Consider the following 26473-nt stretch of genomic DNA (forward strand, 5'->3'; position numbering starts at 1 on the left):
TAGCGGCCTTCTGGGGCAGGGGGCTGCTAATGTCGGCCCTTTAGTCAGAAGGGTTGAGCTTTCTGGTGTGTGTGCACGCCGTCCCACGTGGGACGTGGGTAGAGGGATTGTAGCTTAAAGATGAGAACAACAAGGATTAAAAGACCAGCAGGTGAAGAAAGGTTATGGGGAGAAATATAAAGTACAACAAGGTCTGTATAAGAATAAAAAAACATACCCATAAAATAGAAGGAAGAAAAGATTTGATCATGACAAAGTGAGTGGATATTTTAATGGGGACAAAGCTTCTCTCCGGGAAGATGAAAACGTTCTGGAGATGGATGGTGGGGATGGTTACTCGACAGTGTGAATGCAGTTGATGCCACTGAACTAACTGCACACTTAATCACGGTGAAGATGATGCATTTTATGTATATTTTCTCCACACCCAAAAAAAAAAAAAAATTGCCAGGGAATAAGAGAAAATGAATGTAAAATACACACAAAATGAAAACAGATCACTTTAATGTCAATTTAATGTGTGGAACAGAGAAATGTAGAAGCAGCACTTTTAAGAAATAGCAGATGAGAGAAATAATAACTAACAGAAGTGACTTTTTTAAAACATGGTAATGCAAGACCAAAGGTAGAGTAGAGGAAAGAGAAAACCAGGAAACCGGGAAATCACACGGGTGGGTGGAGTGAGTCCTGTGCGCAGGAGTCAGCCCTGCAGGGAGACGGCCACAGCCCCTGTTCAGGGTCTGTGGTGGGACTTCGTCTTCCAGCCTGCTCAGGGCCTCAGCTACGATGACGAGAGGCCCCCGGGGCCCGGCCTCCCTAACCCAGGCAGTAAGGCACAGGCTTCCTGACGCGGTTGCGAGAGAGGAGGTCTGATAGGAAGAAAGTGCCAGCATGATCCGCAGGAACCACCATGTCCGCCATAGGAAGAAAGCATTAGAGGTGGACGGTTTTTCTGGTAGTAAAAGACACCAAGCAAAGTGTGCCATTTAACCCTTTGAGAGCATACAGTCCGGTGCTGTTAAGTACATTGACATATAATGCACACATAATGTACGTAATGTACATATATGAACGTATAATGTACATTTAAATATACAACCATCCCCCCCCCCGCATCTCCAAAGCTTTTTCATCTTCCCAAACTGAGACTCTGTCCCCGTTGAACACTAACTCCCCGCCCCCCTTCCCACAGCCGCTGGCACCCACCCGCCTACTTTCTGTCTCTGTGCATTTGACTCCTTTCAGGACCTCACATGAGTGGGACCATGCAGTATTTGTCCTTGTGTGCCTGACGCCCGGGGGGTGGACACTTGTTGCTTTCCTTCCTGGCTTTTGTGAACCGTGCTGCTGTGGACAGGGGTTGTGCAGCTGTCTCTTTGAGACGCTGCTTCCGGCTCCTTGGGGTGTATGCCCAGAAGTGGTGTTACGGGATCATGTGGGACTTGGGTGTTTCACTTAGTGAAGAACCGACACACTGTTTTCCACAAAGCCTGCATTGTTTTACAGTCTCCCCAGCAGAGGACAAGATCCCAATATTTCCACACTCTTGCCGACACTTGTGTTCTGGTTTTTGTAGTCATAGCTGCCCTCCTGGGTGTGAAATAGGGAGCCGAGATTTATTCTGACAGGGCTGTGTCCACTTCCCTGCTGTGCTCCTTGGGAACATCCAGATAGTGCCCGCCTGCCCCGCCTAAGACCGTGACCACGACATAATTACTCCTTTGGGCAATCGGAGATGTGCTGCCTTCGGCAGGAGTGTGGGTAGCGCTCCCAGCTCGGACAGGGATGCTGTGGACAGAGGAGCGCTGCCCCCGCGCTGTGGACCTGGAACGTGTCTGGTCCTCCAGCAACCTGGCAAAGCAGAGAGGACAGAGCTCATTACCCCTGATCGACAGAGGAGGACGCTGAGGATCAGGAAGGGAAAGTGGCTTGTCCTGGGTCACTCCGTTAGGCAGTGGCACAGAGGAGGCAGTGCACCCCTTGTGCCCCGTCCTGTGCCGAAGTTCAGCCTCAGGGCGTTCGGTGAAGGGCCTGATTTCTGCACTGGGAGGGCACTCAGTGCCCTTGCTCACTGGAGCCGCGCTCTGGGCAGAGCTCAGGGCTGCCAGCTGAGGAAGAGACAGCCGTGCCCTGTCAAAGAAGGCGCAGTGAGGACGGCAGTTGAAACTTGTTGGAAAGTCGCCTTGCAAGGCTCGGCTATAGCTCTTAGCCCTGGAAGGAGAGTGAAACCAGAGGCTGTCTCTAATCAGGCTGCTGGGAATTAATGACTCTCTCATGTGCATGGATCTTACTTCCGTGGTAATTCATTAGCTTAGTATAGTTTCCGTGTAGTCTTCCTTGGGGTTCACTGCCCCTTCTTTGGACACTCGTCCCTGCCCCCATCTCTGTGTTTAGCAGCAGACCAGGCCTTCGGCAACCACGCACTCGTTCAGGTATCTTGTCCTCTACAAGCTGCAAAGGGACTCTCACTGTGGGAGAAGGGGGGAGGCCTTGGCATGAAGCCTAACACAGACAGATAACTCCATCAGGTCAGGACCTGTAAGTAGATGCATCCCCCCAGAAGATAGGAAGTCCAGGTTAGCTGTTTGCCTAACGCAGGTCCCCCAGTTCCCTCAGGAGCAGGGCCTTAAGGAGAGAACTGAGGGCTGAGAGCATCCTTCTGAGAGGCTGTGTGAGGCCTTGCCTCTGTGCACACAGTGTTTCTTCGGTGCCTGTGAACTGAGTTTGTCCTGTGTCTCCCCCTGTTGGTTCCTGCAGGGATTGCGTGCATACCCTGCACTCCCGGGACACGTGGCTGAAACAAGCGAGAGTGGTGAGGCTGGGAGAAGTGCCCTACAAGGTAACCACTGGGGGGCGTGCGGAGGGCAGAGGCGTGGGCACTAAGGGCTGCTGAGTGCGCGCCCAGGAGAGGGACCCAAGTCTGACTTCTCTGGCTTGAGAAAGATTGGAGGAAGGGAAAAGCATTCATATATGGCTTACTTGAATGAGGAATTTGCCAGGTATGGATCATTCAGAGCATGCAAGAAGTTTCATGTTTTTGAAGGGTTGGAAAACAGAGGCTGCAGGTGACCCTTTACAGAAAACCCTTCCCTGGAGCAGCTCATGTGCCCAGGCGCCAGTCCTTAGCCCCTTACGCTGCGCCCATACCACTCCTCCTTGTAGAAGTTATGCAGCCTTGTAGCCAGTCCTCCTGAGTGAAAAATTTGGCCACTAGACCTCCTTGGGGAGTGTGCCGGGAGTCCCAAACTCCGCGCCTTGCACGGCACGTGACATAGGCAATTTCCGGGTGTGAATCCTGGCACTGTCACTCACCTGGCCGTGGGGCCTTAGTGACTTCATTTCTGAGTCCAGTTACCCCGTGAGTGGTGAAAGTGCAGAGCATGGCATGGCCAGGAAAGGCCGGGTCTGGCCCTCGGGAGCTGCCGCTGCAGGTGGACACTCTATACCTCCTGGGCTGCTCCTCTGTAAAACGCAGTGACAGAGCCTACCTGCTGGCTTTGTTGGCAGAGCTGAATAAGCTAACACAGAAGCACTGGGCCGAGTGCCCGGGACAGGGAGCACTCTGCAGGTGTTGGCTAGTGGTAGCGGCCTGAGGGGTCCTGGTGGTACTAGGACCTGTAAAGGGGGTAAAAAAACACACCCGTCTCGGGTTTGTTGGGGCGGTTAAATGAGGCTGCGGCTGTAAAGCACTCAGCACAGTGGCCCGTATACAGTCAGTGCTTAGGAAGTGGGTGTCTGTGTCGTAAACTGGCTGTTCCCTCTGGCGTAGATGGTGAAGGGCTATTCCAACCGGGCCCGGAAAGCCCGCCTCGCCGAGCCCCAGCTGCAGGACCAAAATGACCTGGGTCTGTTTGGCAGGTGGCAGACGGAGGAGTACCAGCCCCCTGTGGCTGTGGACGGCAAGGTAAGGGCGGTGCTCAGTGGGGTCAGGACCCAGGCCACTCCATTCTGCAGCTGGCTTGACCTGGTGTTCCCCCCCCCCCCCCCGCAGGTCCCCCGGAATGAATTTGGGAACGTGTACCTCTTCCTGCCCAGCATGATGCCTGTCGGCTGTGTCCAGCTGAACCTGCCCAACCTGCACCGCATAGCCCGCAAGCTGGACATTGACTGTGTCCAGGCCATCACTGGCTTCGACTTCCATAAAGGCTACTCCCATCCCATGTGCGTGCGGGGCCTTCCATGGAGGCCAGGAGGGGCAGGGCGTCCTGGAGAAGGGGCAGGAAGTCCGTGTGAGGGTGGAGGCCATTTTCCGGGTTTTACTCTGGATTTGCAAAGTCAGCCTTAGCACTTTACCTTTTACTTTCACACTTCTACTCTGGCTTCCAACCAGAGGCAGCAAAACTACTGAAACCAGCATGCCGATGATGCTGGATGAAAACAGTTTCCTGGGGGTGGTGACAGCATGCTTCCTGCTTGGTGGCCTCTGTCCTCCCATGGGGTGGGGGTGGGAGCCCTCTTCCCAGGTGTCTCAGGCAGGCCTGGGGAAGAACATGCAGTGTTAGGGTCCACAGGCCTTCCTTTGCACGGACGGTGCTGCGGCTGGGATTGTGGGCGGCTGATGCAGGGAATCCTTCAGGGCTCTGAGTGCCTAGGAGCCACCTGCTGGCCTCCACGAGGGGGGAGGAGGAGAGGCCAGAGCAGGTGGCAGGCTCGTAAGACGATCCGCGTTGCATCCCCACAGAACTGACGGCTACATTGTCTGTGAGGAATACAAAGACGTGCTCCTGGCTGCCTGGGAAAATGAGCAGGCACTCATCGAAAAGAAGGAGAAGGAGGTGAGCAGCCTGGCCAAGGTGGGCCTGGGTGGGGGGCCTGAGGTGCGAAAGCAGAATCGCAGGGGGACGCAAGCCCCAGGTGGGGCAGGGGCCTCACTTGCACCGTGAACGAAAGGAGACTATGTGCGCTTGAAAGCTCTTTCCAGCTCTTGCACTTTGTGGAAGGCACCCTAGGGAGCCAGCCCCAGTGAACAGGGTCCTGTCTGCACCTCACAATCCGCCATCGTTGTCCACAGTCTGCCTGGATCCCAGCTCTGGGGACTCTGCACCTGCTGGCCACACCTGCCTCTGTTGAAAGGAATCGCCCGTGGTCCAGGTCTGCATGGCCTCCTCCTTGAGGATGTTAGGGTCGCTAACAGTTCACAAGAGGCTTCTGTTTTGCTGCCTTTTATGTGCCTCATTTTATAAATCACACTGATTTTTTTTTTTAATGTTTATTTTTAAGAGCGCGCGTGCGTGTCGGGGAGGGTCAGAGGGGGAGACAGAGGATCCGAAGCTGGCTCTGCACTGGCAGCACAGAGCCCGATGTGGGGCTTGAACTCACGCACCATGAGATCATGACCTGAGCTGAAGTTGGATGCTTAACTGAGCCACCCAGGCGCCCCAGTCACATCGATTTTGAAACAGACTTGCACAACTGAGAAACTCACTTAAGCTCAAAATCTTATTTCAGATCTTTATATGTTCACAGGTTCCATCTTGACATTTTTCCTGAAAATGTCAGTACTTAATGTTTTGTGCCCTCCGTTTTATTCTGCCTGCAGAAAAGGGAGAAGCGGGCCCTCGGGAATTGGAAGCTGCTGGTCAAAGGACTGCTCATCAGGGAGAGGCTGAAGATTCGCTACGGGGACAAGGTCAGTGTGGCTCCTTTGGAAAGAAGACAAGCCCAAGTGGGACTCTGAACCATGGGCCCAGATTCTGCCCAGAGATGGCTTATGTTTTGACACCATGGTCCTGTGTCTCTGAGGCCCCGTGTCCTTATTTTGTTGGGAAAGGTGTCCCTAAAATGAGCCTCAGCCGGCTCTTCGAGACCCCAGTCCTACCCTGACACCACCTATTCTGTTTCTGCACGAGCCAGTGCCCGCTCTGGGTCTGATCTCATGCTAAACCCATCCAGGGAGGGACCGGCACCCTGCATTTCTGTGTTTGACATGTCACCCTTAGCCTTGCAGTGTGCCCTGTGCCTGTGACCATCCTCCAGGCCCCGGGGTTGCTCATTTAATTCACATCCCCGAGCACCTGCCCCGGCTGGGCTGGCCTCTGGGCGCAGGTGCAAAGTTGACACGCAGCCCTCAAGGGCCTCCCCAGGGAGGCCCCTCCCCACAGTTATGTGGTGTGTTCAGTCTGGGTCAGACACAGAAATGTGCTCTGGGAACAGCTGTAACCACACCTATTTTCTTCCCCGTCTCCAACCCCACATGCTGCCAATTTGCCTTCAAAAAATATTTTGTTGCCACGCTTCTCCCTCACATCCCTTCGGTGACCTTTCACCAGGCTTTATGTTGACCCCGTCCACCTGTGTGCTTTCGCCTTCTGCCTCCCAGCCCTCCCTGCCCAGCTCCCCGGCCCGGCGGTCAGGGGGTGCCACCTCGGAGCATTTGGCACTGAGAGTTGGTCCTTTGCAGTTGAAGACATTAATGCGCTTTTTCCCAAGTGAGGTAGAGTAGTAAGTGCAAAGCACCAGTCCGGTGATCTAGACTCGGCTGTACGCTCCTGGAGAGCAGTTTCCTGCATAAACATCTTTGCGATTCCCAGCACTGAGCCCAGAGCGAGTTCTCCAGTACTTGCATGGAGGAGTCCCCAGTCTGAGGAAGGCTCTTCCCTAGCCCCATGTGGTGCCTTTGTCATCCCAGAGCCACTGGCCCTGCGTAGGCTGCTGCTGGGGGCTCTACTGCCCCTGACGGGGCTCCCTGCCACCCGACCGCTGACCTGGGCCTGCCCTTCCCCTCCACTGTCCCTCCCTCTCCAGAGTGAGGCCGTCGCTGCCCAGGCACATGCGGGAGGTGGACTCTCTTCTGATGAAGAGGAGGGGACCAGCTCTCAAGCAGAAGCGTCCAGGATCCTGGCTGCCTCCTGGCCCCAAAACCGAGAGGCTGAAGAGGAGCAGAAGCCACAGTGCCCTAAGAAGACCAAAAGGGAAAAGAAAGCGGCAGCCTCCCACCTGTTCCCATTTGAGAAGCTGTGATGGGGGTGGCCACCTGTCGTACCCTGTGCCCCACAGGCCCCACACCTGCCCTGGGAGCTGCCCGGGCCCCAGGGGCGGTGCTGTCTCCTCTGAGAAGGCACAGAAGCAGATGGGGGCAGGGGATAGACGGTCAAGCTCAGGTGGTCTGGTCTGGCCCCCGTCCTCGTCAGATTCACCCCGGGTAGGGCTTCCCACGCTTTCTGCTCCCCCGCCCTATGCTTTGAGCTCCGGAGCACTTCCCTGGAGACTCGCCCACCTAGACGTTGCTCATCACATCTTTGGAAACGCGAGTCAGTTCTTTTACAGAAACCACTGGGCAATTTAGGAAGACACCGGTCCTTTCTTCCAAGTGGATCCTTCATCTGTCAGACCCTCGTGCGTGCTTTTCCCTCTCTTGCAGACCTGGGGCCCTCTCTCTGTGGGCCACTCACTTTCCTTCAGGGTTACTACCACTGCCTAATGCCGCCCCTCTGTGGTGTGGGAGAGAGCAGAAGCAAACGCCCTCATCTCAGATTATGGGATTGTCGGGATATGCTTTTCAAAGTAACAGTTCAGGGTGGCAGACGACTGGAACAAAGAGCTGAAATCAGGAAAGAAAACGAAAACACTGAGAGTTAAATGTTAGTGAACGTGGATCAGTGTTAAACTAGATTTTATTCATTATGGGATAAATTTATAAAAGCTCTATGCATTGTAGATATTCAAGAGAAGTAACTTTTGTAACATTTTGAGGAAAAAATAAAGCATTTATCTAAAAAGACCGAGCTCTGCGTTTTCTTCCAGATTTCACGTCAGCTAAGAACACCTGCATGGCAGAGTGGTTTTTCCACATGTTGATACTCAAGGTCGGGTTTTGTTCTCAGGTTGACTGGGAACTAACTCATCGTTACACAAACTGACCTTTTTCTTTCTACTCTTAAGCCAGGAGAGATGTTACTTAACCTTTGATAGGAGCAAACTTCCAGCCAGTTCTATCCAAGGGAAACAAACAAAACACTTGGGGTGTGACTCATGCGGCAAGAGCCTGGCTGGAGGGCTGGTGTTGAGAAACAAACCGGAGTTGCCGTGGAAACCACAGAGCCTCACACTTCCCGCACGCTCTCCTAGAGGTAAGCGACTTGTTTTGTGGGAGTTGAATGGCAGTGGTCCCGCGGATGAGGAGAGTAGGTTTTGGGAAGTAACTCAGCTGCTTCACATCTTATAACAAAAAGGACACACGCTGCCGGCCCCAGTGTGGACAGTCAGCAGCTGTCCGTGGATCCAGAACAGGAGGCAGTGGGGCACCCGGGGGGGCTCAGTCAGTTAAGCGTCCTACTCGTGATGTCAGCTCGAGTCACGATCTAACAGTCAGGAGGTCGAGCCCCGCGTCAGGCTCTGCACGGAGCTGCAACCCCTGCTTTGGGGTTCTCCCCCCTTCTCTCTCTCTGCCCATCCGCGCGTGCACTCTCAAAATAAATAACATTTAAAAAAAAAAAAAAAAAGAACAGGCAAAAAGTGAAAAACTAACATGCCACACGTCAGGCATTTCGTGGGCTTTATCTCATGTAGTCCTTTCCACGGTAAGGGAGAAAGGCATCGGGGCCATTTTATAGATGAGGAAGCTGAGACTCAGATCATGGACGTGGCCCAGCGTCACACAGCCACAGCCAGGCAGTGGCACACTTGGGGCTGGAACCCGGGTCTGTGCCAACCTAACGTCCAGGGTGCCTGCTGTGCACTGTGCCACACCGTGGCTCCATCCACCTCTTCTGATGCATTCTGAAGCTGCGTGAAGTCTGAGTCATTTACTTTGAGTCAATCCAAAACAAAGCATGTGTTAAAAATGACAAGTTGCCCTTTTCAGAAAAATTGAAACCCATTTTAACCACTAAAAGCTACTTAGAACGGAGTTCTAAAAACTCACAGTCCTTCATCAGTTCTACAGCTGAACTGTTTAAGATAGAAATTTCAAAAAAAAAAAGTAACAGCAAGGTCCTATAAAAGCTCTTTTGAAATTTATTTTGAATTTTTATCAAAAATACAAATACGATACAAATTTCATGATTTCCCAAAGACTTCAAACATTTCTTAACATTATTTTGCTCTTTAAGAACACTACTGAAATTCGCAGTAATTTAAAATCTGTAGTAGAAAAAATTACACAAACCAAATCCCACAGAGTTTGTATTCAGCCACCATCTAGTTGTATTGTTTTCCAAAAGCATCCTTCACGAGGAGACACTCGATGACAACTGCTCACGTGATAAGCAGTGGTGAATACTGTTTCGATTCTTAAATCCAGCTAAGTCCTCTTTGGGGCCAGCTGTTCTCTGCACGAAGAACCTGAAGTTACACCACAGATCTCCCAGGCCGATGAGAGATTGTTAGGTCTCCCATCACTCACTCAACTACCAACTAATTTGCTAAAGCGACCGCTCCCAGCAAGGCAGAACAGTTTCCAAGTAATAAACAGATAAAGGATATACGAAGGACCTTTTGAGACATCAAGGTGACAACACACTTTATGCTTCAGAGGGCGTGAGAGTAGCTGGGAAACAGCAGGAGCGCAATGAAGTGTGGGTACATTTTACTTAGAGAAGCTGTGGACGTGGGCACAACAGGAGTTACCCGGGGGCCAGCTGCTAGTGTGAACGCCTCCCATGGTGAAAGGCATGAGGCCCGGGCGCTGCACAAGCGTCAGGTATCAGATTTCTGGTTTGGGGTGATGGGGGCACGAGGGAGCCCACTCAGGATGAGAAAGCGTCCAGCCTTTTCCTTGAACGGTTGACTGAAAACTCAAAACCATCTTCAAGTAAATCGGTAGTTTCTGATGCCAGAGGATAAACGGAAATGCCTCTCTCCACCTTCTCCAAATTCCCCTCTCCTCCCAGAGTGGGATCCCTTCGCCAACGCTGGCTTCAAAAGCACCTTGGAGCCTCCCAGTGACCAGAGTTCTGACGGAGGTGACTCTTTTTTAAGCAGTAAGTCACGCCCCCATTTACACCTCTCTGTGCCCTGAATTAACTTCAACTGACAGATTAAGAGGAGTTTTTCTCTAACAGTCTGAAGTGCTCATCATTCAAGCAGTGTTTTGTGTTTTTAAATCTTATTTGAAACAACACCCTCTTAGAGTAGGAAAATACACATGAAGCGTAGCAAAGAGAAACATAACAAATGAGAGCTTTGGAAATCCTACACACTAAGAAGTTTCTGCCAAACTATCAACTACGTGTAAATAAAGCCCAACAAATATCCCACGCTTCTTCACTGTGACCTCGGTGGCTTTTCTAAGTACCAAGTCAGGTGCCGTGCCCGAACTGGGTTTGTGGTGCCCCGCGTGGGGGCCCGTGCCCGGTCTGTCCGGCACCGCAGCACGCTCAGAGGCCGCTGGTGACGGTGGCCACGCGGGATCACGGGGCAGGGGTGGCTGGGCAGAGCCCTGGCACTTGTCTCCAAGGGTGAGGGTGAGGGGCCGGTGAGTGTTAAAGCAGCAGGTCCGTGTGGAGTGTCACCAGCTCACTGTTGGCAGACATCAGCCAAGCGAGACGCGTGAAGCAGCCACACGGTCCCGAGGGAAGGGAGGGAAGCAAGCAGAATGGATGCCTGTCGCCTGTCACACGGCCAGCCGGGAGCTGCCGCCTCTGCTCACCAGAGCTGCCTGCTGGCGAGAAAGAGGGTGGGAAGACGCGAGCTGGTGGGCACCAAACCTGACGTCCACGCGCACTGCGAGGCGTGGCCCCTTGAGGAGCGGAGCGGGCGCAGAATCCAAAACCGATGCGGGCTCATGCTGGGGCGAGGAGCGGGGTCACGGGGGCGGGGGGTGAGCTGGATCCTGAGGAGCACGCGGGTGTCGGGCGGCGGCCAGGGCCTGCCTCACTCCAGCTTTTTGGCCGGCACCCGGGTCCGAGCAATGACGATGGGCACCAGGGCCAGGCAGCCAAGGAAGAGGGCCCACAGGGGCCGGTAGAAGAGCCAGCCGGCAGCCACGGTCAGCAAGGTGAGCGAGGTGGCCACGCAGAAGGCGAAGGCTTTCAGGCCAATGTTGACCAGGTCTCGGAAGACGGGGAACCAGTCCACTGTGGGGAAGAGAAAGGTGGTGAGGCTTCCGGGGCCACGGTGCTCTGCATCGCACGAGGTCAGCGGATTGTTCCCGTGTCTGCGGACCAGGAGGGGCCCGTGTCACCAGGTGAGGAGGAGGGAGGGAGGGGCCACGGTGGCGCGAACAGGCTCCCGTGAGAGCTGGAGGACCCAGAGGAGGAAGGCACACCACACACCATGCGCCGCCCCAGGAGAGCAGGCAGGTGGGAGTGCCTTGGTGCCATCGGTCTGGGAAGACATCTGCCTGTAATGGTGGCAAGTTACGCCTGCTTCACACCTCGACGAAAACTGTGGGCGGGACCTTCTGTGGGTGCCCAGGTGGGTTTCTCGGCCATTCGGGTCATTACCTGTGTGCACAGCTCTGCGCTGAGGGAAATAAGTCAGCTTAAGCTGGCTCCCACCTCAAGGATCTCACGGGCCACTGGCCCCATATGGTAAAGTCTAGGGTCCGGCTAATCCATCTGGAATTACCCTGTCCTTGGCCTGTCTGCCCCTTCAGGTAAGCATTCTATAGCTGATGGCAGTCCACAGGGGGAATCTTCACTCAGTTCCAGGAAGCCCCAGTGGTCTGGCGCTATGAACAGAGGACCCTGGCTCAGCTTGGTCTGTTCCCACACATACCCCACCTTGGCCCTCACAGTAAGCAGGGTTCGTGTTTTTGTGCATCGACCACGTATCAGGCACTATGTGGACCGTCTCCTCAAACCCTCGTGCCTGCCCTGGGAGGCTGTACTGTTTTACCCTCATTCTATCCACAAGGGCACCAAGGCCCAGGGAGTTCAACTTGCCTAATGTCTTACAGCTAGAAAGTGCCAGAGCCAGGAACCTTGTCTGTGCTGCCCACGGCATAGTCTCCAGGGCCTAGAGTGGTATCCTGCGTACAGCAGGCACTTAGTAAGTGCTTACTGACTGAATGCCGGAGTGAACGAATGCTGGCTCGTCGCTTCCCTGATCGGTCCCTGCTCTGACGTCTGTCCTCGGTCTAGAGCGTCAGCATCCCAGATGAAGAGCAAAGAGGAGGATCGTGGGCAGTCAGAGAATCAAAGGGCCCTCTGAGACAGATTCCCACCTCCTCATCTGGCAGTGGGGGGACTGAGGCTCCGAGAGGGGAAATGGCCTAACCCAAGGTCGCGTTCAATGCAAAGGAAAGGTGGAGAATTTTGATCAAATTCTAATCTCTCCCAAATGGCACGCAAGATGCGTCTGGCTGGTTTGAGCACAACTCAGCTGTCCCGAGAAAGCCTTGGAAGGGAGGAAGTGTCCTTTTCCCTCCTAGCCTGGGATGTACTGCAGCCAGACCTCCTACCCCCCCCCCCCCACTGGAAAGGGTAAATGGGGGAGAGGGTTCTGTTGGGGCCTGGCGAGGGCTGGACGGAATTATCGGACTGGACAGACACACTGGGGTAAAGGCTTGGACACAAGTCCCCTGAGAAGCCCCGTCCGCCCAGATCAACAGTGTGGGGCTAGTGCTTACTCGGTCAACCGGGGCCTCAGTCCTGTGCCAGGTTGGGTCACTTGGCAACTGCTGGGCTCACGGGTGCCGAGTGAGCGGCCCAGCACTCTGCCTCGCACTCCAACTTGCTGGCTGCCCCGAATCTAGCCCAGGTCTTAGGGTGAGGAAGCATAAAAGTTTTGGGGTGTTTCCTATTTGCCAAACGTTTCACAAAACTGCACATTAGGTGTGAGGTGACTGACGCTGAGGCAGGAAGGGGAATGGCCCGAGTACCCAGAGCTCTGACATGACAGACCTGGCTCACTGCAAAGCCTGGCCGCTCTCCCCGTCGGGGCTGCTCACTTGTGGAATGAAGGGCTGAAGGAATGAGCGGGTCAGCTGGGGACAGATGGGCCGGACCCTCAGATCACAGGAGCCACACCGAACCCTCCCACACACTCCCTCCCAGGAGGTGGCACCCCACCCCGCGCCCGCCCCCAAAAGCACCTGTCCATCATCTCTGTCTTCCTCCGCCCATTCATCCCAGGGCTGTGCACTGGGACTCAGACATGGGCCAAATACCCGGCCTCTGCCCCAAAGAGCACCACAGCAGGCCGGAAAGGGTTAGAGATGGTGTGAGAAGTGCAAGGGAGGCATGTGGGCTGCATGAGGGTGAGCAAGATGCCCCCGCCTGTCCCTGCACACCTACCCAGCGTATACAGGATCCGCGTCATGAGGTTGAGACCCATAAACATGGCCATCCAGCCGGCGGCCCGCAGGCCCCATGTCTTCAGGGAGTTGCTCTTTTGTTCTCTACGGAACACCTCCTGCAGGGCAAGGCGGGGGAAGGGGCGTCACGTCTCATGTCTCTGAGGGGCCACCAGCCTCCCTAGCTGGCAGGGCAGGTGCCAGAGGGTCCATCCCAACCCAGGAGCCGTTTGGCCATTTCTGAGAAGACCAGGGGAGGTAAGGGCACGTCTCCTGCCCGGGCCTAGGTGTCTGCCCATCTCGCACAGCACAGGATGGGGCAGGAGACCTCTGTGGAAGGGAGGAGTCCTTAGCCCACCACCTCATCCGGAATGAACCCCAACCTCCTTCCTCCAGGGGTTCCTTTCTGGGGTCATTTACCACCATCCCCAATAGTGCATCCTGTGTGACGCTTCACCTTGGCCGCTCCTCACATGGTTCTGGGCACCTCGCTCCGTTTCCCCCCTGCTTCGCAGTCTCCACAGCTGCCCCCCTCCCTCTGCCTGCCCTCTGCACGCTGGAGTTTCACAGCGCACCCTCCCCGCGGGTCCCAACCATTTTCTCGGCGCCTCCGTGCCAGAACACCACCCTGCCCACCCCGCCCCATGGTTTCTAGCTGCAGCCCGGGGCCTCCTGCTGTTCACGTGCCATCCGACACCCACACTGCAGCCTCCCCCCAGCCCCCGACCTGTTCCTCCTGTCTCCACCTCAGCAAATGCTACCACTGCCCACCGCCTGCACAAGCCCAAACCGGGCTGTCAGACTCGGCTTGCTGCTCCCCACAAGGACCACCTCCCATCCGGCCTGTCAGCAAGTCCTGTCAATGCTGCGTCCACATTTCCCCAGAACTCTCACCACAGTCACCCTCACCAGGACCGCTGCAATAGCCTCCTCCTCTCCGCCACCTCCTCCCCATGGCAACCTGCCGAGACCCTGGTGCCTGTCAGGGGTCCAGGTCAAGTGTCCTTCTGTCCCAGGGCCTTTGCACATGTGCTTGCTCTGCCTGGAGCATGCCCAGCCAGCTCCTACACATTCTGCCAGTGCCAGCCTTAATGTCATTTCTATAGAGAGCACCCCCATTGTCTATGACAATAACGATAAGGACAGCTAACATTTAGTGCTTACCACTTATCAGTTGCTGTCCTCGGTGCTTTACAAGTACTGCCTTACTTAAACCTCAAAAAAACTTCACAAAGTAGACACACTTATCTCCATTTTACAGATAAGGAAACCAAGGCTCTGAATAAATGAATAATCTTTACAATAACCAAATAAGATAAGGATCATCATTGTTATCATCCAAGAGGATAAACAACTGGTTCAAGGTCCTGTAGCCAGTGGAAGACAGAGCAGGGCTTGAGTTAGGGCCAGCTCGTGTCCACACTTGTCCACACTGAGCCCTCCTGCTGCCAGGGCTGGAATCTGGGCATCCTGACTCACGGGGTCTGGGTTTCTCCTCAGGGCCCTGGCCACCTCGTTGGCTCCGGGCCTTCTCTCCCTGCTTCCCGGAGACCCCAGGCCCTGTGCTGGAGGCCCGGGGTGGTCAGCACTGCCTGAGCCTGCCTTCCTGGGAGTTAGCAGGCCATGAGCCCCACCCACTCCTCTCTGGGGGCAATGGCTCTGAGACCTGGGCCTCCACCTGCAGGAGACTGAAGTGCGGGATCGGGCTGGGGCTGCAGGAGAGAGAGAAGCCTGGGCAGGGCCTCCTAATTTTAGAGACTCCCTGAGAGCTGCCATGGAAAGGGTGACTCACGCCCGCCCAACTGGGAGGTGGCAGCCCCACCCTGAGGCTGGTCACCGGGCTCCTGGGTGGCAGCCTGCCCATACCCTGGTCCTGGCTGGACAGAGGACAAGGTGAGGCCCATCATCACCTGGGGCCAGGGGCCGAAGTGAGAAGGACGATAACAGTCAAATGGGCCACAGCTATGCCTGGACCCCTACCCACTGCCTTTCCTTCTCAAAGCTTTATGGACTGAAAAGTCCTGCAATCCTGCTCCAGGCACATATAGAATTTCCCACCAGTGATACACTGTGTTCATCAACAATGTAAAAACAATTTTTCTGTTGAAGAGAAGGGTTTCTGCCTGGAAAAGAGGGGCTAACTTTTAAGGCATGCAATCGAACTAATCAAAAGTTAGGGACTTAGGTGAGACATGACCCTCCCCATTGTACAGATGGGGACTCTGCAGCTCTATCATCCCGTCTGTTTTTCAGAGCATCTGCCTCCCCTACGCAGCTCTCAGCACACGGTGTCCTCACTCGCTCTTTCTTCTGATGGGTCCCTCCCCCCAGGAGGTGGGAAGCCTGAGGAGGAGGGGTCTGCTGTGCCCCCTGTTCTATCCTCGGTCGGCATCCTTTGGGCCTATGCCCAAAGTACGATCCTACACACAGTCCGCTGCCCATATGGGGAGATTCCTGCTCCTTCCAATTCTTTTTCTTGCCTCATTGCACTGGCTACGCCCTCTAGTGTGGGAGCTTATTAAATAACCACGGGAGGGGAGAGGGAAGGAGGGAGATGCCTGCCCCTCCATCCCACAGACAGGCAGCAGCAACTCACCTCTGCCGAGAAGTCCCCATGGTGCAGGAGAAGCAAGGTGTCCCCAGACTTGGTGGAGTATGGGAGTAGCTGGTCACCCCGCTGCCGGGCAATCACAGTGACCTGATGGGAGAACTCAGTGTTAGAGCTGAGGGGACTGGCGGGCTGGGTCCCAGCACCCCTCCGCACTGAACGCCAACTGGGGGAGACAGTGAGGAGACCCGTGCCAGCCCGGAGCCCCTCTCTCCACCTATCGGCCTGGGGCACACCTGCCCCCCAGAGGTCAGTGGAGCTGCTTCATTTCAAGCTCCCGGGAAGACCCTGGCAAAAAGAAGCATGTGTCAGTGTGGGGCAGGGGCTGGGGCCAGGGGTGGGACTGCATGTGACAGGGTCAGGAACCGGAGACCAAGTATTTACAGAGCAAAAACTGGGGGCTGGGGGCTGGGGGCTGGGAGGCAGGGGTGGGGGAAAGAGCTGCATGTGATTGGAAGAACTTGGGCAGGCATGATTAGGAGGTCCCCCTACAACAGCAGTTCTTAGCCTGGGGCCCATGGATGTCCCCGGATGGCTGTGGAGCACACGGAGCTCTGAAACTGCTCCAAGGCACAGCCGTCTGTGTGCGGGTGTGAGCACATGCACACACTTCCTGCAGGAAGGGTCCAAAGTGTTCACGGCATTGTACGTGGTGCCTGTGCCCTGGAAGGCCAGGACGCCCTGCTTGGGTCTGCCCTGGGGAAGCCACTTACCACGTGAGCTGGGCCCAGGTCGGGGTCATCGCCGCTCAGCCCCGCGTAGGAAAAGGACACGCGCAGGTCTCCGACCTGGGGGTGGGAGAGACGTGGGCTGACTGAGACCGGGAGCAGTCAGCCTGGGCCTGTGTCCCCAGCACCCAGAGCAGAAGCTCTTTTCCCACCTCCACACCTCGGCCCAGGGGCTCCCATCTCAAGGCTTCTCCCCTCCAATCTCATTTGGCCAAGTGGATGCAACTGAACCGAATCAGAGTCCCAAGCAGGAATGTGGCTCCTGTGTGTTGTCCGGGGGCTGGCACTGTAAGGGCCTCCACCTCTGCTGTGTGAACAGCCCAAGCCCCTGTGTACCTCCGGATACTTGGGGTTTTCGCTGTGGTAGAAATAGTCTCCCCGGCGAATGATGTCCACGTGCGGGTCCTCCAGCTTGGACAGGCTCAGTGGCTTGAAGTTGTCGACTTTGTCGATGAGGCCTGAGGGGTGTGCGGGAGTCACAAACGATGCTGTGCAAACAACGCCCCCGAGCGGTACACCCTTCAGCCCGACCGCCTTCCGGGAGCACCCTCCCCAATCCCTCCTTCCGTACCACAGGCCCCTTTCAGTCTCCATCTCCTCCAGGAAAGCCTCCCCATCCCCCTTTCAGCCGGTGGGAGTGGCTGCAGCTCTGGAAACAGCCCGAGCCCTGCACCTGTTCTGCCTCAGATCCCCCTACCTGTCCAAGCCTGGCTCGCCTGCTGTATGCATTGCACTAGAGGCACAGCAGCCACTGACTGGGCAACAGGGCAGATGGCAGACAAGCCAGGCCCCAGGGCACAGCCCGTCCTCCCTCTCCCTGGCTATTTGGGGCCTATGTGTCTTCTCTCCCACTCTATTGGGGCAGGCCCAAGGATAGACCCAGGTGGCTGGTGGTGCCTCCTTGTCCCTGGAAAGCCTCTCCTTGGTGTCACCTGGGGGGCCTACAGTGAACCACCCTCTCCCTCACATAGGGCAGGATGCCGGCTGGGGCTCACAGACGGAGGCCTTGGGGGCAGCCTTATCTCTGCGGCTGGCTCTGGGGCTGCTTGAGGAAGGGCTCTCAGCTCTGTCTGGTCAGATCAGGCACCAGGGGTGCCTGGTACTTATTCTCTGGAAGAGACTGTGTTTCAAAGGAACCTGGCTCAGGTGGGGCCGCTCTGCACAAGTCCCCCACCTCCTGGGGGTCTGCCTTCCCTCTGGCCCCCAGCCCAAAGTACGATGCCGGGAAAGTGCAGGCTGATCCCACATCCAGGGCAGTGGGGACCCCAGCTCCTGGGAGGTGGCCAAGTAGAAGTACAAGGCCTCTGGGTGCTGTTGGCTCATCTGAAGGGGCCAGAAACTTACCCGCCGAGAGGAAGAATCTGCCAATTTGGACAAAGGGGGCTGTAGCCGTGAACGACTCCACTGCCATTGCGCTGTGAAGAGAAGGAGCTGTCGGCGGAGCGGGGCACTGGCTGGGGGCTGTGCCGTCTCTTTGGGTTGCGCTGGGCAGGTTTTCCACCCCGGGGCTCCTGCAAGTCCCGACTAGCCCAAGCACTGCGGAGGTCTTGTCTTTACCACCTGATCTACCCCTCGGACGCTCCTGTCCCCTCGCCTGGTGGAGCACCCTCCTCCTGTCTCCTGTCCCCCAGAGCTTCACATCTAGACCCCTACCAGCCTGGCCCACCCCAGCCACCAGTCATCACATGGACCCTCTGTGGTTCTCTACATCATCCCTGACCCTTCCCAGCCTTCCCAGCCCCAGGTAGCTCCCAAGCTCAACTGTGCATATTCAAGACCCTTCCGGGCACAGGCCTGCCCGCGGCTCCAGCCACGCTCCAGCGCCAAGCCCATCTCACCACCCCCGTGTCTCTGAGCTAACTGCCTTCTGCCCAAATCCTACAAAGGCCCAGATCAAATGCCACTGCCTCCTGAAAGCCCTTCCTGATTGCCCTCCCATCCCCATGGCTGTTAACAAATGCTTCCCGGATACTGTATGTGCAAGTGCCTCTCAGCACTCAGTCCAGGCCTTACATTCGTGACCTGTTGGACCTGTGGGGGTCAGGAATCGGGATTTCCCTCCACATTCCCAGTGCCCAGCGCAGGAACTGGCCTCAGAACTGTGTCCCAGACTTTCATCAACTCATGAGGCAGAAGCAACTCAACCCCATCACTCTGCTGAGGAAGCTGAGGCTGGGGACCCGCCAGTGGCCGGCAAGGCTGTGCTCAGGGCCACCTCTCACCTGGGGTTTTTGTGGCCAATCTCTCGGTCGAAGTTTCTGCTGTTGACGATTTCTGACCTCCACTCGGTGTCTGTCACAGGGAGAGGGAACTCAGGAACCATGGTAAGAGTGGCCACATGTCTGAGGCTCTGTGTCCTTTTATCCAAGCCCTTGGCCACTCCAGGGCCAGAGGGACAGCTCCTGGAGCCTCAGTGGACACATGACAGAGCCAGACTCTGAGGACTGACACCCAGCAATCCCGACATCTGGTTCCACGCCTTCCCCACTGCCGTCAGCCTCGGCCAGGGGCAGAGACCACATGTGTGCAGGGATGGTGGGGGCCCGGTACTCACTGTAGGAGTACCTTGTCTCTGTCTTCACCTGCCCGTCCTCGGTGTACTCCCTGTGGGGAAAGCACAGGGCACTCCAGAGTTAGCCTGTCACCCCCAGGGCAGTCCCATGTCTAAGCTTCTCCAGCTGGACACAACTTGGGCCCATGAGGTCAAAATCTCCAAATGGAGCTGGTCTTGTCTATACCAGCCAGAGACAGGTGTTTACTCCTGGGCAGACAGCCAGCTCCATCCCTCAAAGGCCCACCCTGGAGAAAAGAGCTTTATCCTCCTAGGCTGAAATGTGGCTCCACTTGGCTCATGCCAAGGGCTGCAGCCCTGCCCTCTGGGCTCAGACACCTCGCTGCACCCTCTGCCCCAGGCCAGCCCCACGGAGGGCCCCTTGCAGCTGCCCTGGCTCCCCTAACCACCTCCCCATCCTCACTCACAGTCCACATTGCTTGGCTCCAAGTGACTCCAGCCTAATGACAGATGCCCTCAGACTTCTGTCAGAAGGGACAGGATGTAACCCAGTGCCACCTCTGCCCCGTCATGGGAGACAGCACGGAACCCACATGCAGGAAAGCACTGTTTGTGCCTGGATCCAGTCATGCCTCAAGCCTGGGCAGCCCTGCGTAACTCCCTAGACACGGGAGCTAACCCATCCTCCCACTCGCATTAGGTTTTCTGCCACCTCCAAACAGAAGATCATTGGCTGATAACTTGGGGATGATTCAACACTTCTGATAGGAAGATTTAAAAAAAATTGTTTTAATGTTTATTTATTTTTGAGAGCAAGAGGGACACAGCATGAGCCGGGTAGGGGCAGAGAGAGACTGGGGGGGGACACGGAATCTGAAGCAGGCTCCAGGCTCTGAGCTGTCAGCACAGAGCCCGACGCGGGGCTCGAACCCACAAACCGCGAGATCATGACCTGAACTGAAGTCGGACGCTTAACCAACTGAGCCACCCAGGCGCCCCCTCTGAGAGGAAGATACCATACTTTAAATTCCAGAAGTGTCCAAATAAAGAGCCACCTGCATCTGATCCTGACATCTGACGTCTGCACCTCTTATCCTGGAGTTTTCACTCCCTGCCAGCTCACCGCGACTCCTCCGTTTCCACCCACTGGTACATCTCCACGTGTCGCCGCAGCTTCACAGCCGGAAGGTTGACCCCATAGTTTGGATCCGACAAGAGCTTCAAAAAGAATCAAACAAATCAAACACACAAGCAACACAAAACTCAGGACAAGGCTCATACCAGCCCAGGATGCCAGAGGAAGCCGGACGAAAAACAGGCAGGGAGGACAGGGCCCGGAGGCAGGTACCACAGCTGCTTCGGGCGGGAGGACCGGGTGACGCTGCCTGTCCCGAGTCCACAATGCCCAGCGCCTGGGGCCGGGAGCCTCACAGCACCAGCTCGGGCTGCACGACCAATGCCCTGGCACCAACCACGGGGTATTTAGGGTTCAAACAGGAGAGGGAGGTCTGATCACCAGAGTACCTTTGGGCCTTGTGCTAGACACACGTGTTATCGTAACTGCTAAAGCACCTTTTCGTGAAGCTCCTGCCACGTGCTGAGCACCGGGCCAAGGGGTTGGCCATCTGATCCCACCAAATCCTTGAAGCCAGCCCCCCAGTTTGTTACAGTTATTGTCTGCATTTTGCAGAGAAAGATGCTGAGACTCAGGACTGACAGGTCCGCACAGCTGCTGAGTGGGGCAGCCGGGAATCACACCTGCGTGTCCCTCTCCAAAGCCCATGTGCTTAAAAGCCCCAACCAGACAACAACCAGCGATGTGCCCCGAGCCTCCGGCGGGTCAGAAAGCTTCACCAAACCTACCTTGGACGTGCGCAGGGCCCCGATGATGTGCACCAGCCTTCCCTCATTCTCTGGGGCCACACTGTGGATGCTGTCAGGGGTCACCACAAGGGAGAGCCCCTCGGCCAGGGAGGTGGCTGTCTTCAGTGCGCGGCCCTGGGAGCAAAGGCGAGTGGGGATTTCACCTCAGATGCGGCTCAGCACAGTCGTGCTTACCGCAGTGTATCATGTCAGGATGGGGCCTCGGGAAGCATGGGGCTTATCTCCCCATTTCACAGCTGGAAAACCAAGGCCTGGCAAGCGGCACAGGTGAACTGGAACCCAAGACTCCTGCTTTCCCAGGCAGTTCTCTTCCTGCCACACTCTCACCAGTCTCATTGCTACCCTGTGCTGGTGCTTCTGTCTGCTGTGTGCCCTTATGCCATCTCTCTCTGCCTTCTCCCTCTCCCTCACCTCCCAGTCTATGTGGTTTAGATGGGCCTGTCTGTAGTGCTGTCCAAATCACGGGACCCAGGCTTAGCCAATCGGAACACGGGTTCATCGTCCTCAGGGATTAGTTCAGAGAGAGGACTGAGATGAGCCAGGACACTGAAACATCTCCCTGCAACTTTTGCTAAGTTGGTCTTGGAAGAGACGGGGCTGCTAAGCTGGTGGGATGTGACCCTGCAGTTGTTGGCCATCTTTACCACCACAAAGGAAAAGCCCGCCAAAGAAGAATCCATAAAGAGAAAAACAGGCAAGAGTGGAAAAATGGAGATTCCTGGTGACCCAACATGAACACCTGGATCCAACCACGCCTGAAGCTGAGGCTACCCCAGGATTTCAGGCCTGTGCACCAATGCACTTGTCTTCCTACTTACGACAGTTGTGACATGAGTCCTAAGAGAAAACATTCTGACTAATTTAGCACTGCCACCCCCACCCCCGGCCCTGCCTGTGGTAAAATCTAGGCCCTTGTCACCACATCCAGCCTCTGGACTCATAGCCTTTGCTCTCTAATACTGCACAGGGGAATCCCAAACATTTTACCTCGTTGGTGAAAATTAAGTAGAAGGAGAGCAGGAAGGTCATGAGCCCCACAAACATCCCACCCGAGGTCTCGCTGAGCCGCTCCAAGAAGCCTGGCTGGGGGTTGCTTGTAGTTTTGACATGTTCTCTCCTGTTACTTGTACTGGAATACTGAGAAAAAAAAATATTAAAAAAAATCAAAATGGAAATTAGTTTTTTAAAAATAAGTTGAATTCTGCTATTTGTTTATATTCAGTTTTCACTGAAATTATATACAGTAAAAATGCACAGGTATTAAAGGTATAGTTTGATGGGCATACCCCATCTGACCAACATCCAGATCAAGGTAAGAATGTTTCTACCACCTCAGAAAGTTACCTTGTGCCTCTTTCCTGCCAATACTCCCCTCTCCCCACCCTCTAGTGGTAACAAGTATTTGAATTTGTATCATTATAGATTAGTCTTGCCTCTTACAGAGCCTGACGTAAATGGAACCATCATACAGCACAAATTTCTTTTCTGTCCGGATTCTGCCTTGGCATAAAGCTTTTGAGGTTCAACTACATTGTGGTGTGTGTATCAGTAGCTCATTCCTTTACGTGGCTGAACAGTATTCCACTTAAGAATATACCACATTTGTTGACTCAGTTGCCAGTGGGTGGGTGTGTCGGTTGTTTCCAGTTTTCAGCTGTAATGAACAATGCCTCTATGAACATTCACCCAGAAATCCGAATGCAGATACGGTGCTTTCCTTTTCCTTGGGGAAAGTGGGTAACAAATACCCACAAAGGAGTGAACTTGTTGATCATAGAAAAGATGTATGCTTTTAAGAAACTTGCCAAACGGTTTTCCAAAGGGGTTATCAGAGATATATTATTAATTCAATTCAACAAACGGTGGCTCAGCTTCCCGAGGGCCACGCTAGGGCTCATAGCGGCGAGGGAAGGGGAAGACGGGCTGCAGGGCCATCGAGTTACAGGCACAAACAGTACTAGGCCATGCTGAGTGTCTGGTGAGGAGCAGATCCAGTACCAAAGGAGCGACCCCTTCCAGCTGGGAGATCACAGCAGGCTCCCCAGAAGAGGGGGCATTCGATTGGGATCAGAGAGGCAGATCCTGGGATAAGGGCATCCCCAGCAGGGGGAGCCACTGAGCGATGGTGAGGAAGCAGGAGGTGGTCCTGGGAGCACGGCTGCCCATCTGCTCTGGCTGGGTTTGGGGAGGCATGGGCTGGAGGGGAGATGAGGATGGCTAGACACATCCAGGAGGGTTCATGGTAGGCTTCAAACTCCAGAGTCAGTGGGTCAGGTTTTGTACAGCCAAGAAGAGAAGCATGGTTTGAAGTGTCCCCTGCTGACTAGCATCGCTAAGAGCAGAACACTGGAACCAGAAGAACTGGGTTTGAATCTAGGCCCTGCCCTGTACCGGTGATGGCGCCTTGGGTGAGCAATTAACCCCTTTATGTTCTCCATTCGCTCATCTGCAAAATGGGGATAATAATCCAATCCATAGCGCTGCTGAGACCAAAGGACTGAATTATCAGACAGCTCAATGAGCAGGGCACAGGAAGGAACGCACAGGTACCCACGGCTGGGGTACGCTGACCAAAGTCACAAAGGTGTAAAGTGGTTCTGAGATGAGTGATCAGAGTGGGCCAGGCCCCTGGCACAGGGGGCCAGAAGAGAGACTCGGGTCAGTTTCTGCTTGAACAAGGCTGAGGCCACATTCTCTGATTGTTCCCGAACGCCCCCAGCCCATGCCTCCCAGAAACCAGATGTCCATTGCATTCAGAAACGGTCTTAACTTTCCACACCACTGGGGAACATGAGTGGAGCTGTTCGATGCAGGCAGGCAGGTGACCATCATCCATCATAATGATGACAACGGCCAAATGCCAGTCTATTACAGGCCAGGCATGGGAAAGCTATCGCTATCCCATTTCACAGATGAGAAAATCGAGGCTCAGCAGTTAAGCCCAGATCACTCAGCCTCTAAGGGGCAGAATTAGGCTTCATATATGGACAGACCAGAGGCCACTCTCCTACCACTTTGCTCCAAGCTGCATTCCTCACTTCCTGGGCTGTAAGAAGAGTTGAACACTGGGAACCTGCTGCAGAGAGGGTCAGGGAAGGGAGCCAGTCCTGCTGCTCGCAGTGCAGCCCAAAACTTGGAAGCCAGAAGGCATGACTTCCTTCTGGGCCTCCCCTCAGCATACCTCTACGAGCCAACACCAAGGAGAGGAGCTCATGGAAGGCCTTGGAGGGAAGAAAGAAAGGCACTGGAGGATATACCTCAACCCACAGGAGGGGTAGGGTGGGCAGTGACATGCCACACCCAGCCCACATTCCAAACCAAAATCCCAGTAAATATGGAGGGTCTGGAGAGGAAGATGATGGCGATTTCCTGCAGCCACACTTCACTACCCACTCTGCCATCTCCCTAGCCTGCGGGGCACCCTCGGGTGCCTCTCTTCCTCCCCTTCAAGGCCACCTTTGAGCCCCTTACCTTGATGCTGGCTCCTTGATATGTGTTGAACACATACGTATATCCTCCGTGAGCACTCCAGGCTCAGAAGCAAAGAGCAGTGAGTGATGGCACAGTGGTTGATACGTGGGCCCTAAAAACTACTTGTTGCATCAGTCGCTCTACCTCTCTGATCCTGTTTAGTCACTTATAAAAAGGAGATGGTTACCAGTGCCTCTGTCCCAGGGCAGTTTTGTTGTTATACTGATTAAGAAGCTGTGGCACCTCCCCGCTCCACCCCACCATCATCAGATCTTTCTTCCTCACTGGGCCTGGTGGCTCCTGTAAATGTGCACCCAGCTACTGGATGACTCAACAAAGGTTTGGCAGCAGAAGATGCCCAAACTCATCCACATTCCTTGGACCAGGTCAGGTGCCACTGTACCCAAGATAGTTTCTGCCCACCAGGGCCACCCGAGCCAGACTGTGAAGACAGATTTTTCTCATGCATTAGGCATGTACCAGGCACCGTGCTAACCACAGACTGACTCCCTTAAACTTCACAGGAACAGATCCCACGAAGAGACACAAAGCCAGAGCGATTAAGGCCACACCGCTTCTGAGAGGAAGAAACTGGATTTGCCCCCCAGGTCTGCCTGACTCCCAAGCCTGCTGTCTTTGGACAGCATCTTCTCACGAAGTATCTGGCCAAGCTGGCTGTCAGGCCCTGGGCAAGTGCCTTGTCCTGCTGGGGAAATTCTCCATCTGTAAAATATGGTGGTGGTGGCGGTGTGGGGGTGGACAGAATCTACCTCTGGTTTCCTGACTGCTGGCTCCCCTGGCAGACCCTGGGTCTCAGACTACCCCTGAGGCGTTTCTAGGTGCAGCATTCACGGTTTCCAGATCTCCCAGACAACTCCAACTGAGGCGGAGTACACTAGGGCTCTGGGTGAAACAAACCCTGCCTCTTCAGGGGCGTGGGGCACAGAGAGGACCCAGGGGTCTGGCAAGAGGGTGTAACAGGTCAGGGGAGAGTGGCTAGGACGCTCCAGCAAAGCAGGAGGGAGGGAGCGTCTGGGGCTGGCAGGGCACCAGGGCTGGCTCCAGAAGCACTTTCACAGAGGAGGGGAGTGGTGAGTCACCAGGCTTCTCCCACACCCAGCGCTCCGTCGGGAGGCGCTGCTCCTCCCACGGCTCGGTTTGTTGAATGAATGTTGGGCTTCATTCGAAAGGTTTCCGAGAGACAGGCTGGCTGCAGGTTGAAAGGGCCAGCAGCCTTTTGAAGGGAACCACCTTCAGCCAGGACCTCTCTAACCAAACACACCCTAGGAGGCCAAGGGGCCCGGCAGTGGGGAAATGGTCCCTCCCACAGTCATCCTAACTCCTCTACTCTCAGTCTCGCCCGCATCCCTTTGCAGCATCTCTAGCCTCGGTTTACACGCTTCCCTAGGGCGCGGAGCTCACGGCCCGCCCGCACAGCCCCGTCTGTCCGCTGATGGACAGCCCCACCTGAGCCGTGTAGGCTTCCCCACCCTTCCCGCGGACCGACTCCCTCGGAGGTCCCGTCCAGCTCCCAAAACCCGTGTGTAAACGGGAAGCCCAAGGGCCCAGGTGGGCACTGGGAATGAAAGGAGGGGCTGCGGGCAGGCGCCGCGCACAAGGCGATCCCAGTGCTGGGAGCAACGGCTCCCGAGTCTCTCTCCCCGCAAACGCACAGCCCGACGTCGAGGTCCGGGCAGACTGAGAGAGATGAACAGACGGGTTAGCTGCCGGAAGGCCGAGACAAGGGCATGCAGAGGGAGATGGACCGGCCGCACGGAGGAGGGCCAGGCAGGCAAGATGGACCTAGACGGCCCCTTCGGGGAAGAGGCCCCGGGAGATGGGGAAGTCTGGGTGGGGTCCGGCAGACCAGGAGACACTCACGTTCGCGGCCATGGTGAGACCCGGCTCGCCGCTCACCCTCGTTCTGCTCAGCTGCGGAAGGGGTTGATGGCCTGAGTACAGAACTCAGCGGCCTACCACCTACCGGACAGCTGCGAAAACCCGCGTGAACCCCAGAATCTGGGAGGACGTGCCCCGTGAGCCACAACTTTTCTGCTCCTGCGCGCCGCAAGCCTTCCTGGTAAATGTAGTCT

General features: G+C 55.5%; 2 protein-coding genes across 2 annotated transcripts in view; one reads left to right on the forward strand and one right to left on the reverse strand.

The window, feature by feature from the left end:
* XPC (XPC complex subunit, DNA damage recognition and repair factor) overlaps window positions 1–7718 on the forward strand; it is a 29185-nt gene extending 21467 nt beyond the window's left edge. Inside the window, exons 11-16 of the mRNA XM_030307487.1 lie at window positions 2758–2839; window positions 3770–3904; window positions 3992–4161; window positions 4682–4775; window positions 5540–5629; window positions 6745–7718. Coding sequence (XP_030163347.1) covers window positions 2758–2839; window positions 3770–3904; window positions 3992–4161; window positions 4682–4775; window positions 5540–5629; window positions 6745–6960 — 787 coding nt within the window. The 3' untranslated portion in view covers window positions 6961–7718. The remainder of the gene's footprint in view (window positions 1–2757; window positions 2840–3769; window positions 3905–3991; window positions 4162–4681; window positions 4776–5539; window positions 5630–6744) is intronic.
* Window positions 7719–8932: 1214 nt separating this feature from the next.
* Window positions 8933–26463, reverse strand: TMEM43 (transmembrane protein 43). The gene is made up of 12 exons (XM_030307489.2): window positions 26262–26463; window positions 21897–22046; window positions 20889–21023; window positions 20149–20243; window positions 19068–19117; window positions 18736–18805; window positions 17858–17928; window positions 16850–16971; window positions 16499–16573; window positions 15774–15875; window positions 13179–13296; window positions 8933–11015 (listed from the first exon to the last, which is right to left on the reverse strand). Exons 1-12 carry the CDS (start codon window positions 26271–26273, stop codon window positions 10813–10815), a joined length of 1203 nt encoding a protein of 400 aa, XP_030163349.1. The 5' UTR covers window positions 26274–26463; the 3' UTR covers window positions 8933–10812.
* Between the last annotated feature and the right edge of the window lie 10 nt (window positions 26464–26473).

The sequence above is a fragment of the Lynx canadensis genome, chromosome A2, assembly GCF_007474595.2.
Source record: "Lynx canadensis isolate LIC74 chromosome A2, mLynCan4.pri.v2, whole genome shotgun sequence".
NCBI lineage: Eukaryota > Metazoa > Chordata > Mammalia > Carnivora > Felidae > Lynx > Lynx canadensis.

Coding starts and splice junctions, on each gene's coding strand:
- TMEM43 (XM_030307489.2), bottom strand. Junction 19,118..20,148: donor GTGGAAACGGAGGAGTCGCG/GTGAGCTGGCAG, acceptor CTTTCCCCACAG/GGAGTACACCGAGGACGGGC. Junction 18,806..19,067: donor AGAGACAAGGTACTCCTACA/GTGAGTACCGGG, acceptor TCCCTGTGACAG/ACACCGAGTGGAGGTCAGAA.